Source organism: Scomber japonicus, chromosome 9 (assembly GCF_027409825.1).
Source record: "Scomber japonicus isolate fScoJap1 chromosome 9, fScoJap1.pri, whole genome shotgun sequence".
NCBI classification, from domain to species: Eukaryota; Metazoa; Chordata; class Actinopteri; order Scombriformes; family Scombridae; genus Scomber; species Scomber japonicus.
Window position 1 is genome coordinate 27,955,093 of NC_070586.1, and position 15,162 is coordinate 27,970,254.

At 37.4% G+C, this 15,162-nt stretch overlaps 1 protein-coding gene across 1 annotated transcript; it reads left to right on the forward strand.

Moving 5' to 3' along the window:
• Positions 1-7,980: 7,980 nt before the first annotated feature.
• On the forward strand, positions 7,981-9,642 carry tmem230b (transmembrane protein 230b). The gene is made up of 3 exons (XM_053325721.1): positions 7,981-8,256; positions 9,206-9,328; positions 9,415-9,642. Exons 1-3 carry the CDS (start codon positions 8,161-8,163, stop codon positions 9,553-9,555), a joined length of 360 nt encoding a protein of 119 aa, XP_053181696.1. The 5' UTR covers positions 7,981-8,160; the 3' UTR covers positions 9,556-9,642.
• The last annotated feature ends 5,520 nt before the right edge of the window (positions 9,643-15,162 follow it).

A 15,162-nucleotide genomic window follows, 5' to 3' on the forward strand; every position in this document is an offset into this window, starting at 1 on the left:
CCTTATCTTGATCTTCCCAGCAGAGCTAATACACACCATATACTGTGTAGTGTGTAACTATGCTGCAAGTGCTCAAGATGAATTTTCTTTCTAACATTTTAAATGAAACTGTGTATAGTTTAATTTAACTGTTCTGTTTCTTTTGAACATCATTTAAAAAAATATGCTCTAACCTGAATAAATGAGTGAAGAAACATAATTAATGCAGATGCTTCCACACAGGTGCACAGTATACAATACAATTAAGCAATTACAGTTTTTCTCAGTGGCTTTGGTACATTTCTCAATTGTTCAACCTCCACATCATCTAATCACTTATGCTGCACATCATAAAACCAATTTCTAATTCTTTTGAGCAAATTGCAAATGCTTTGGCACATTCATGCATATTATTATGTACAATTATCTGCTGTTTCCCACATAATCCCATGCTTTTTTATCAAAATGTATTATATTGACTCCCTGTTGAATAATCTCACCTCCAAAACATCTAGGCATTAGTTCACTGCACAAATCGTCACATGTAGAATGGTTGAACCTGTTATTGTAATCTGTTGTGTTTTTATACATTTCTATTGGACTTGGAGGATTTTTTTGTAACTGTGACAATTGATGAATTGCTCTCAGGTGAGTCTTGACTTTCACTAATGAAGGGGAAGGTGTGAAGTGTTAGATCAACTAATGATCAACCAGTTCTTCGAGCACCACACAGTGTTACAATTTCTGACAAAGGGAGAACTAAAAGGAAATGAACAGAGACAACAGCCAGGAAAAGAAGAGGAGTAAGGCTGCGTGGGGAAGGGCGGGGAGGTAAAACAAAGGAAGAGGTAGAAGAGTCCAAGGACACAGACACATTCCTAATGAAAAGAGCCACAATTCTGGACCATGTTCTCAATCATGACTTTACAATTGAGGCTGGTTGAAGGATGCAGCTGAATGTTTGGAGAATAACTGTGAACAGGTATGTAATGCAACAGTGTGCATTGTACTGTAATACTGTATACTTACTGTAATGCTTCATGTTATAGTATTTGCATTCTACAGTATACAGGAAACATACTTTATACAATACAATGCATACTGTTCATATACTGTAACACACATATGTACTGTACTGCATTACTGTATTTTTAAGACTACAGAGTTTCAATCAATGCCATCAAATCCTTTAACATTATTTACGTCAGAAAATATTTTACAACAACAGTTATATTGAGATAAACTAAGGATTTTGAGCAAGTCACAGACCTTTACGGGTAATCCATTGTGTAGTAATTGTTTTGAGAAAATCACAGTTTGCACTATTTTGCAAATGTTATGGATGATTTGAGAAATATATCAAAGCGGCTGAAAATAACTGTAACATCCAATCATGCTGTGTGGTGTGTAAAACTGCTGGGCAGGCCAAATTGATTCTGATTTTGTATCAAGATGGCAAGAGAAAAAGATGTAAGTGACTTTGAAAGAGGGTTTCTGGTTGGGGGCACGGATGGCAAGAGCTTCAGTCACAAAGACTGCTCAGCTGGCTGCTGTTTCAATAGAAACAGCTACTAAAGTGACATCTGCATCTGGGAAAGACATCAGTAAACAGGGTTAGAAATAGTGGTTGACAGTGCACATTTGATGAGTGTGATGCTATGTAAGGAAAAACAGAAAAGCAGCTTCCTCAGGTGACTGAGAATGTCATACAGGACATACTCAGACTTTGTCAGCAAGAACAGTCGGTCCACAGTTACATAAAGAGGGACATTATGGCAGGGTTGTAGTGTATAAATCCCTCATTACAAAGATGAATGCACATATGAGAGTTCAGTGGTGCAAAAACCACAGACACTGGTCTACAGAGATGTGGAAAAATATGATATGGTCAGATGAGTCATCATTCATCATATTCTCGTCAAGTGGGCGAGTTCATGTGTAGCGAACAACAAGCAAACGGGTACAGGCCAGAATGCTTGACCCCTGCGGTGAGGGGATCTGGTGGCTCTGTTATGCTATAGGGGGCACTTTACTGGCATGGTTTGGGTTCACTTGCCCCCTTAGAGGAAAGGGTCACTGAATGGTTTGATGAGAACGAAAATGATGTGAATCATATGCTGTGGCCCTCGCAGTCACCAGATCTCAACCCAATTGAACACCTATGTGAGATTTTGAACTGATGTGTTAGACAGCACTCTCCACCAACATCATCAAAACACCAAATGAGAGAATATCTTTTGGAAGAATGACGTTCATTCCTGCGGTAGAGTTCAGAGAGTTAGAGAATTAATGTGAAGACGCATTGAAGCTGTTCTGACAGCACGTGGTGGCCATACTTTATGCTGCTTTTTCCTTTGATTTGTCACCCATCTGTATACAGCCTATAAGACTGTCTGCTTTAACTGTAATACATATTGCTCATCTCAGTCAATATACACTTGTTGTTGCCTGAGGCGTAACAGTCAATCGCAATTAATCTGGCGTTGCAATTTCACAAGGGATTTATTATTCAATGCCTTTGCTTTTACACCCTCCCTAGTCCCCCCTCCTTTTTTCATCAATTAAGCTATGATGAAGAGATGAAGCAGACACAAGCTCTGAAACACACACGCACACACACACATGACTAAACACAGCACATTGATTTCTGTCTTTTTTGGGTTAGGGCTGTAGACAAATCCTCAGTGGAGCCATTTTACTTTTCCAGCTGTATCCAAATATGAAGGCTTTACCTGGGGGCTGCTGCTGGATCTCAGTGAGAGATGTTAAGCCTGCCTGTGAAGTAAACATTTGACTGTTTAAAGTACAGATTTAATCAATCAATGATGACACTTTTTTATTTTACAATGCTCCACATCTTTCTACCTGCTGTGGGAGAAAAATCGACTACATCAAGCACACCTCTAAACTCTTTAAAAGTACAATGATTTCAGTAAAAGGCAGTATGTAACATAAATACATGACGATATGATGTATATTTTGTAAGCATGACAAATTTACCATTTTATGGAAGAAAATGTCACAGGTGGGAAGTCTTTGAAAATTGAAAAAACAATTGTCAGTGTTCACAGACACTTAACAACAATTAACATAACATTTATGGAAATGATGTCTCATTATTGTGCATACATGATTGCCCTGCTTTTAAGCATACTATTTTATAGACATAAATACTGCAACAACAGATTAATTACCATGTAATTATGCATTGTTGCACAATTTAATGCAACATTGTAAATAAACACCCCAGATGGAATAGGACAAAGCAATGAAGCAGTGAAATGATGCTGTGGTTCCTTCTGTTCGCTGTGTATTTGCATCTTATTAGGGTGTATCATGCTTATCTGAGACCTGTTGGAAAAGCAATTACCTGTCTGAGCTGCCCACGCGGCAAGGCAGGCTGCTGAGTTTGAAAGATACTGAAATCAATATCTCTTACACTGGAAGAAACATTTCCCATCATGGAGGCAACATGAGATGAACATTCACACTCATGTTGGCATTTACGGTGACATTCACCTTAATTGCATATGAAAAGATTTCCTCTCATATGTTTCTGACAAAATCCTCTAAAAAAAAGAAAGAAAGATGAAAAGCACAGTTGAAAATCATTGTGCAGACAGCTAACATCATCCTGTATGGCACTGGTTTGTTTGCGCTACTGGAAAATGGTACACAGCTGATGCAATATATTTTACATTTTACATGCCCATTCAAGCTGGAAATAGCCACTTTATGTGTCATGTTGTAATCATATAATCATAGTCTTGAAGTAACTGAGCTGTAGCGATTGCTTTAGAAAAATGTAATAAACTGAAGGAAAAAAATGAGTTGACAGTGTGAAATAAAGGTGATGGACGTCGTCACATTGATGAAGTTGCTCATGTAGTATCCTGAAGCAGTCCACCCACGCACAAACTCAACTAACCTGAGCCTCGCACCTGAAATGCGGTTTAAACAGGAAAAAAAGAAACCACTTGAGTCATCAGTTGCAATGTACAGAATACCAAAGACATATTGCAACAACTTCCTACAACCCTCCTGTATGACACAGATTAATGAAGGGGTATATAAACAGAGTCTAATGTTATCACATCACTTCATCATCAGATTTTTATCACTAAGAGGTGCTTCTATTGTTCTGCACCCCAAATATGAGAATATGCTCTGATTTAATCAAAGTTGACAAATCTGTCTGTCTCTTCTTTTCCTCGGTGAGTTACATGATGCTGATGCTGATACTGATTTGCATTCACGAAAGGCAATGTTTTGATCACTGCTTAATGAAGCAAGAAGACAGCCATTAAGATGCAATTCTTTTAACATCTGTGTGATGCACTGAACGTATCATCAAGGCAATGATGTATGTAGGCTGTAACTATTTTAAAAGTTCTTCAAAAGACTTGTTTTCTCCAATAATTCTCTATTACACTTTAAAAACAGAGCATCCTTTTGTACAAATATATCCACACCCACGTTCCATCTGCAAACGTATCACTGCTCATCATACTGTACGCTCAATATATGAGCAAGAATATAAGTAAACCCACACATCAGACTAATGATTTGCTTTTCCACATGTGGCTTGACAAGCCTAGAAATAAAGAAATTATATTAGTCTGCGCAAGCTTATTTTATATTTTGAAAAGTGTTTGGCTCAGCAGCACCTGTGCACCACCCACATGCCACATTTGATCATCTCTGGAACCCGGCTGGTTTAAAAGTAAAAAGCAGTGCGACAAGGAGATTGCATGTTGTTCAAGTGGTATAATGGGTCGACCCTTTATTGGGCTTCAGTCATGGTGCAATCCACAATTGCTGTAATGAAGACAGACCTAATTATCAGAGCAGACAGAACTCCACTCTGAACAGGACTCTAATTATGGCCTAAATGCTGCTCTCATACTGTTCAGTGTCATACCCAGAGGTGGAAGGGGCTGAGTGCTGCTGTCTTCTTACCACGCACTTAAACACACACACACACACACACACACACACACACACACACACACACACACACACACACACACACACATGTACCCTGAGGGCCCAGGGTGCTCAGCTGTTCTGATGCTCCTCTGTGCAGGCATTATGGTCTAGAGGCAGGGATTATCCAACATGACAACATCCTCTGCTCCCCTATGACCGGTGACAGTCTTATTGCTCATCTGATTAATTAATCACAACTCCAGATGTCACTTGTGTATTGTTATTTGTGTTGTGGAGTACATGGAGCCATTATTTTACGGAAGCGTCCTATTAAAAACCCTAAAGCCCAAATCCGTTTCAGCAAAAAGACCAAAAATACAAATGAGACAATCCAGGGAGTAATATCTGAAGAGACAATATGGGGCAGCGGGGTCACTTGCAGATAGATTGCTCAATCAATGTTCTATTCATTTTGAACAGTAGCACTCAAAAGTTTGGATACACTTTTTCATTCGAGTGATGAGATCTGTTTGACTCATACTGTATGAATGTGAAATAATTGCAGATTTATCCGGTCTGGCAGATTGTTTCAAGGCTGAGCAGCAGCTAAATTAAATGTTATGTTCCTGTTGAGTAAGGGTAAGCGGCTTTTGCAGCTACTGACCTTGATTGTAGGTATTGAACATCAGTTAGGAGACAGGATAGATAAGAGGGTATCTTTGGTGTACAAAGGAATATGCACCGGCGATGCAGCCTTGGTGCTGACTAATGAGTGTAGCCAACATGCAGTCACACAGCACAAACAGATATGAGCAAGGAAACTGGCATATTTAATAAAGCAAAGGGCAAAGTTTACCTCTGTTATTGTCATCAACTGGTACAAGGAGGATGGCAGCATGCGCACACACAAATGTCTGCACAGTCAAGTATTTAAAGAGGCATTGGGTGGCTTATATGATGCCTTTCTTTTGGAAAAGAGGACTTATGTGGGATCCAAATGTACTCCACATTTGTGCACTGCAATTTGCATAACTGATGCACTTTAAAGTAGCCAATAAAAGAAAAATATGTTTTTTGAATCTGCCTAAAACAAAGATGAAATCCAGCTGAATCCAGGGTATTTACAGAGATTATTTCTCACAGAGGTCTAGATATATTTATAAATAGGCATCAGAAAATTGAACAAGAAGAGAAAACATACAGAGCAGAACAATGCACAGTGATTCATATTACAAGCACTGCAAAACAACAGGAATATGAAATACAAATGAATAATTTTAGGGCTTATATCCCTCAAGAGAGCAATATGATGGCCTTAAACTACAACAATTCAACTGGCAGTCAAGGTCATTGGGCACACTAATGATCACTTGAGACTCACTCTTTTCCAACAAGTACTTTAAAGGCAACAAGAGCGTGTTATTGATGCTGCAGGCACACCTAATAAGAATATGCATTTGCTTTATTATCAACTCACATGGAAGGATTGTGTAGTTCCAGATCATTTACAACCTTGTAGACATTCATCCTTGAATTTAGAGCGCACAGACCTGCCAGAAAGCTCGAATTACAATGAGACACTTTTGTGTTTGGCTTCAGGGACATGCAGATATCTGAATTCTGCCTACAAGAGAATCTATATTTGTCTACGTATGTGACAGTCCAATTTTACACAGACGAGCAAGGCAATGTGAAAAATACATTTGGAAAAAAGGGTGAAAAAGACAATATTGGGCTACCTAGCACAACAGCTTTAATTATTCATTTTAAGGGAATTTATTGTGGGTTTTGAATATTTCACAGGCAGTCTTTCACAGTCCAGGATATTCCTGAGCTTTTCCTAAAGCTTAAAATGTCAGAGATGAAAATGTTCCATCCTAAATAAAAATCCAATTAGATGTAGCAGTCACTGTTATTGGATTATTACTTCATTGGATGGTAAATCAAAGAGACTTAATAAATGTGTCACTTTTGGAGGAAAAATAGCTGATTTAGTGTGTTTCTTTAAATTAGTGTTATGTGATTTTCATCTACTGGACTCACGTTTTATGTTTTGCATTTCTTTCTTCTGAAATAGACAATGTCTGATACAGGATCTCTGTGGCTAAAAACAGCCTCCAGAGGAAGACTCTGTCAGTGTTTCATCTCCTGTTACATGAAAATGTTTCAAAAACCTGCAGCCTAGACAGAAACTTCATCTTTTGAGCACACAGTGTGATTACAGAGCCAGCCTGAGAGAGCGCCTCAGGAAATGAACTTCCACACCAAGAGATGACTGTTGAGACCAAGCGGCTGGTCTGCAGTTCACTGTGACCTGGTCACTTTATTGAGACTCGGCAGTACCCTCTAGTGGTTGACATGGTGTGGTGTAAATAGATTTGACAACTTTGTTTTCATGTGAATATACTATATAATATATTATGACGCGATTTTGAGTCGGTCTAGATGAGTTTTTCCTACAATGCAAAACATAGCCTGTAACATTTGATCTCGAAACCACTATGATGGATTTTCTTTCCTTCTCTTAACAGTAACATATAAATAAGTATGAAAACAGGGCGCAAAGTGCCAGGGAATAATAAAATAAACTTTTGGTAATGGGTATTGTGCAAAAAGCTTTTAACATTAAATAAAAACTAACACAGGAGGAGGAAACTTTAAAAAAAAAAAAAAAAAAAAAAAAAAAAAAAGAGGTACAGATTGTAATCGAGTGTCAGTTAGAAAGAGGGTAAAGTTTGTTTTTCTATTGGTCCATTTCTTTTTAAGTGTATGGAATTTGCCAAAAATTATAAACAGTCGGATTTAAAAAGCTAAAACAATAAAATAAATCACTACCATAAAGCATAGCAGTTGAACCAATAACCATTGGATATAATATTCTGGAATACCTAACATAGAAAACTAAATTAATTCATAGTCAGCTTAAAGCTACATTAATTTTTCACTATATTCTATGTAAACTTTGAATTAGCCCTCTTTTTTATTAATTATTTTGCTAATAATACAATATTTGTCCACAGTGCCTCTACGATAATGACGTTTCGCTTTGCGCATGCGCACGTGGACAACGCATTGGAAACACGGAAGATCCAGGTCAGGAGACACAAACAACACCCCGCTGTGAAATCTCATCTGAAAGTCGTGTTTTTTATGTAGTACATTCAGGTCTGGTGTTTGTATTTGATCCGGACGATGGCTGCCGTGTCGCTGCTGCTCTTATAGCCTCATTGAAAAAGTGAAAACAGACTGAAGATGCCAGCCCGCAACGTTGTTTCCAACGGAAGCCCGAACAGTAGGGTTAGATACTCCAGGTTAGCCACTGATGATGACGGATACATTGATTTACAGGTAAGACAGTCCACCTGGGTATTAAATAGTAATGTCTGTGGTTCTGGAGGAAGGCTCTTTAACTTTGGAGAGCAGAGCAAAGCAGAGTTATTTTAACAAAACCACTCTCAACAGCTGCCACATTGTGAGCAGAGACCAGAGGTCATAGGTCACATTAGGGGCTAATTAGTACTTCCTCCTCCTTTAGGAAAGGGGTTAGGGAGTCCTCCAGCACTTTAATTACACCGGCATAAAACTTGGGGACTACGAATGGTCAAAATTATACAGCAGAGGCCAACATATTTGACTTTCAATGGCTATTGAGATTAGAATCCTACATTTCCCTTAATGCAACGTGACAGGATGTTTGGTTTTGATTCTCATTGCTTAATAAAAGCTCAGAGTCCACTTCGTGCCTCCATCTTTCAAACTCTGTGCCTCAAGGTAGTAGGCTAACACTGACTTTATGTTATGAGTTTGTCGTCTCTTAACGCAAGCTGAGACAACCCTGGTGACACTGTATGGGGCATTTTCTCACACTTGACTAACATAACTTGACACAACTCCTCCAGAGACCCCAGAGCTAAATTACCAGAGTACTCTTCATAACTAGTAAACTGAGCCAAGTGTGTAAAATCTGTCAAGCTTGCCTTTAAATCAAGGGGGAAAAAAACTTTGTTAATGTTCACTTCTGTGTTGAATCACATGTTGGTCTTGCAATGCATGACTAACACATTTACCTCTTCAGATACATGATGCAATGTAACAGACTTCATGGCTCATGAACATCCTTTGATAGAAAATATCTCTAAAGCAGACACAGACTTTCACTTTTCCAAGAATTTTTAATAACTTATGATCCAAACTAATTTTGCCTGCCCAGTTATACTAGTAGAAAAACAGGCAATGCCATGGAAGCCTGCTCTGTTAGAGAAAAGTGATTTAATGAAATATTTCTCCTCCTCTATAGTTCAAAAGGAGCCCACCCAAGGTCCCATATAAAGCCATTGCACTGGCCACAGTCCTCTTCATAATAGGCTCTCTGCTAATCATCATTGGTGCCCTTCTCCTGGCTGGATACTTTGAAGTCACTGTGAGTACTTTAAAAAAAAAAGAGAGAGAGAGTTAAATATATTGACCTTTTATTATGTCTTACTGAAATGTTTCTGTGTCTTTCAGCACTCCGATCGTACATTCCCTGTCCTCATCATCGGGATCCTTGTCTTCCTGCCAGGAATCTACCACCTACGGATAGCTTACTATGCTTCAAAGGGCTACCCGGGGTACTCCTATGATGATATCCCAGACTTTGATGATTAATAAACATCACAGCTTGAACCACAGCCTTTTTGTGCTTACATGCACTCATATGCTGTATTGCTTGCATTGGTTAAAGCAGAGAAGGAAGGATGTTTAATAGTAAGTAAATGACCTGCATTGCAATTTGAAGGATAGTGATGTTATTCTCATGGGTTTTATGTTTGCATAGGTAGTTAATGCCAAGCCAAAACAGTATCAGATATTGTTTGATATGTATATTTGTTTTATTAACTCAGTAAATTAATACTGTAACTGTAATTTGATGGTGTTTTTCTTTATTTGTGTCATTTAGATCATACTCAGAGAAACATTATTATTACTACTATTATATATTATATTAATATTTAACCATCAGACTAATTTGATTAACATAAAATTATGACAGATGATGATGGCCTCTGAAATCACACTAACAGCATCTTATCACTGAGTTGGTCTGACGTCTGACAATGCAAGTATAACACATCTTATGAATATATTATATAAGAATGATACACCAAAAAAGTTGAGAAGCTATTCAGGAATGCCATCTGTACAACTGACCTGTATAGAGACTGTGCCCTATATTAAGCCTTTTACGGTTTAGTAAAAGGCTATTATTTGTTTAATACATAATATTATCCATACCATCCAAGTGTTCTTAACTGAAGTTATTGTGCTTGGCCCGAAACACCTTAGATACATATTTTCTAATGATGTAACTACTCTAGATGCCATTGTACATGCCTCCAGAACCACAGTGGAGAATCTGGGACTTATCATTGATAGAGAGATGTCATGAAAACAAGTCCATGAATCCTTTAATCTCCATATTGTGTACTGGGCTTAAACATTGTCAAACAAGAAAATACACACACATTTTTAGGGTCTGACACCCTGTTAACCTACATCAAAGTCCTGTCCGAATCTTATCTGTCTCTTTTCAATTTCACCCTATTTTGAAAATGTGCTTGTGGAAGTCAGGGCAGCCACCTCTATTTCCTTTGCATGGCTCCATTATAGTACAGGATAATGTCATATGTAAAATACTTTACCAGTAAAGGTTGCATTTGTATAATCAGCTGTGTGACAACCGGCTGTTTTAGTGGAGATCTTCAAGAACAGTTTCCTGTGTTCTCTGTTTTTCTTGCTACTGAACACACCCACATAAACCGCCAACCACAAACCTGGTATTAGTCAGAACAAAACAACACTTTATATCAGCTCATAAGATCACCTACCTTTCCTAGGGCACAGTAATAATTACAAAACCACTCATAGAAAACACAGATCGACTGAAATGTTCCTGTAATGCTGGTATATACACTTTTACTACCTTGAACAATGTACTATTTTTTACATCTTGGAAATGTACATTTTCAAACAACATTCACGGTGCACTCAGAATTAGGGTTAATACTGAAGCAGAATTGCTGTTAAGAATTGATTTAGCATAAAACTCTGAAAATGACTGTAGTAAAAGTCAACAGTAGGGGAGAACCTGGGTGGTAGTCACACTTTTTACTTTCCTTTGAATTCCTCATAAACCATATACTGAATAGATTCCCTTTTCATTTGTAATGGAAGCCTTAAGTGTCAGGTAGGAATAATGTGATACTACTCTCTGTAAGCTGTGGCTGTTCAAAAGGTATTTATGGACTGTCAAATATGTCCTGTGCACTTGTGACAACCGTCCACATTGTGGGGTTGGTAGTCCCTGTGTTATATTAATGGAGAAAAGATGTATTAAAAATATAACAGATCTCCTGCACCAAGAGAACATAAACAAGAAAAATCCAGGTGCATTTTCAAATCCTGTCTAGGTCTTTTTTTTTTTTTTTTTTTTTTTTTTAGTTGTCAACAAATCATCCATTTATGAAGCTGATAATAGTTCAGTTTTTGTTTAAACTTTTTCAGTGTTGTTTCAAATCTATGATAATTGTAAATGTAAATCCACCCCTTTATATCAATGACGTGAGGCTAAATAACATAAAAACACCTTTCTGTATAATGAAATATAGTTCATCAGTATCACAAACAGCTCCAAATAACCTCCAAGATGACCATACAGTTGATCAAATGCCTCTCTGAAGACAGTTTCAACAAAAACTGTGAGAGTGAGTGAGAATTAACTGCAGGACTGTTGTATTAGACTACAATAAAAGAGTGAAGGAAGGAGCAATGGGAGGACAAAGGAGGGAAAAATGGATAGAGGAGAAAAAACAAAGGACACAAACAAAAAAGAGACCACAAGTAACAGCAAACATGTTTAAATATATAAATAGTATCAATTTCCAATGCTGCAAGCACACATTGTCGTTTAAATGATGGTGGAGACACAGAACTAAATATTCAAACTATGGAGGATTTAATGATGCAGACTTTTTTTTGTGTTGAGAAACCCAAGCAAAATAATCAGTACTAACACTTAAGTAACTTATCACGTGTTAAAGAAGGTGGTAGGTAGCACACTCATAATAAAATAAGATTATCTATCCACACAGTACAACCAGCAATAGATGTATATCACCACAAAGATGAAAAGCAAAACAAAGTAAAATTAATTTTGCTTACCTGAGGAAAACTTCATTCACAAAACTTGAAGCAGGCTCACTCAGCTCTCCCACCTCTCCCAAATGGCAGACACCACTTCCATTATATAGGTCCTACAAACAATTGTGCCAACAGTTTAGTCAGAACCATATCTCTCTCAGGGGTGTCTCATAAATATAACAAGATATTGACAAAGTTACTTGTGTGAGTTGACACTGTATCTATACAAACATGATTTTAAATAGTCCTCTGCAACTTAAAATAACCCAGAGCTGAATCATGAGCTGCAAGAGCTGGAGTCTTATAGCTTTAAAAACTGTTTAGCATTGAGTTGGTTTGTATCACATTGTACTGCTTAAAACTTGTAATTATGTGTCATAACATTACCAAAGCTAAATACATCTAAAAGCATGACAGACAAGATGCTACAAAACATTATTGTATTACTATAGAGATAATTACATGTAAATGTCAGCTCTCTGCTTGAAAGAGTTACCAAGCATAACCACTACATTATCTTTATTGCGCTCTTGCTTTGTTGACAACATCCGATACAATCATCATCCAATATGAGAAAACAGGTCATTTTTTGTTTCAGTTTGACAGTAATTTTATTTTCTATTATTTTAAGTATGAAAAGAAAATCAAACTTTTTTTTTTTCAATACTCGTTCCTGAGAAGAAAATCGAATGACCAAAAGACACACGGACCATTTTGATCAAGTGGTATTGACAGATGAACTCTGTAGAGTCAGGAACGGTCAGGAACTGTGGCCGTGTCGAGATGGTAACCCTAGGTTTGAGAACCTCTCGCGAGCTTTAAAATATTAATGTTTTGGTGCTTTAAAATGTGACAACACTAAGGTTCATGTATGGTTATGTTTAGGCTCAATAATCCCTTGGTTAGGGGGAGCTCAAGTTTAGGTTAATATGACCATTTATAACGTGGTGAAGTTTACTACTTCCCACGAGACTTTAGCAAATCTAGAGTTACCATCTGGACAGGGCCATAAACTGGTGTCTCCTCCGCAGCAGGGACACTACTGCCCCCTTGTGGTGGTACAGTATGCTCGGCACTGGATTGGATATTTTAAAAAACTCTGGTAAACAGGACAGGAACAGGTTCATATTAAAATGTTAGTTTAGCACAGTTACTATCATATCTGGTCTTTGAGCAGTTTCCAGTTCATGTTAGGAGGAAATCAAAAGAGGTGGTTCAGAGGTAAGACCATATAGAACATGTGGAGTTTTTCTTGTTGCCTTTTGCAGGTGACCCTTCATTTAAATTATACGGAATGTCATGTAAAATTGAACAGCAATAACAAATACAGTTTAATGTTATCCTGACAGAGAAAGGCTTTTCTTTTTACGACAGTGGAAGAAAGAAGAGAAACAACAAAAACATCAAGAATAAGTGAGTATCAGCTCTGTTAGCCTTACATTTGCTAATTTGGTCCACTATCCATAAAAAACGTTATATCGTAATAGTTAGTCATGGTCGTAAGAAATATATTTTTAAATGGCTAAAAGTACATTTGCAATAAGAAAAATAAGCTTAAAACTCACTCTTGTTGTCTTGAACCTATAAGGACAGGCTGAGGTTGTGCGAGTTAGCTTATGCTATGCTAGGCACTTATTTTATACGCAATACATCAGCGTTTAAGTTGTCGAAACATTTTAAATGTTAGAGAAATTATACTTTGTTCTTCGGGGGCCCTTTTCCTATTACTTTAAAAAAAGTTTTTATCATAACTTTGTTATCATAAATGCTGTTATTCACAGTCATTTGTATGGAGTAGGATGAACATTTTATATCGTATATTAATGTTGGCAGGTAAATGAACCCCCATGAAAGTAACACAACCTTGAAAAGGAAAAATACATATATTTTTATAAATAATTTTTAGATTTTTAAAAATGGTTAAGTCTTCATCATTACTATATTATTATACATTGTTATATGTACAGGTCCTGGTTGCTTGTACTAGTCCTTATCCAAGTATAGGGTGGTGCATGTGTGTGATGGTGATAACCCATTATTTTAAATGACATGCATTAGAAAACATATCACAGTCATTTTCCATTTGAACGCTATATAGTCGATGTTAATTGTCTTCCGTGGACGTTTGGGTTGAATTTCTCCAGCGTTTGCCTTTTTTTTTTAACGACTAAGATCCCTAGCTCGCTTTCCCACGAAAAGGCGCTTTTGTCTGAGGCGCTCAAACACCAGCAGCATCAAGTCACACAGACTGGTGGCAAAGTAACGGAGGTCGATCATTGTATTTTCAACATAAAAGCACTGGATTTGCTTTGACTACACCATCATGCTCTGATCTCAATGTGACACTTTGAGCTTTTTAAAAACAACATATCTGGTGTAAAGTTGGTCTTGATTAATCGTTTGTTGGTAATTACATGTTATATCCCACGTTGAAAAAGCCTTTGTGGCTCTAAATATAACATGAGAAGAGTGTGTACCTTTATCTTTTAACATAACCTTTGACTTTTAACAGTCATTTTCAATAGTTATTTTTCACAGCAGACACTGATGGCGTACACAATGTCAGGACACTCAAACTGAAGCAGCCATGTGAAATCCATTCTGTTATTATTAGTTGTTATTATTTACACCTGTGTTTTTATGCCTATACATTTTCAAAGTATCATTTTTGTAGTCATAAAATGCCCCCAGAACATGCCCATCAGACTCTGTCATCTTTAAATTGCTTTTTTCCCCCGCAACCAATAACCCACAATTTACAGATATTGAAGGTATAATCATATAAAACAGAGGAAATATGCAAATTCTCACATTTGAGAAGCAGGAAACTGAATATTCTTGATAAAAGACGTAAATCATTAATAGATCATTACAATTGCTGCAAATTAAACATCTGCTTATTGATTATTCAACTAATCATTTCAGCACTAATTGTCACCGAGCTAGAGCTGCTCGATAGTGTGTAGGGGCTTTATGTTGAAAGGGTGATCAGGAAGAAGTGTGGTGTTGTCCTGGTGACTTCATGCTGGTTGTTGATTGTGGTGGGAGGAGGGCAGGATAATAATGGGAGGAGAG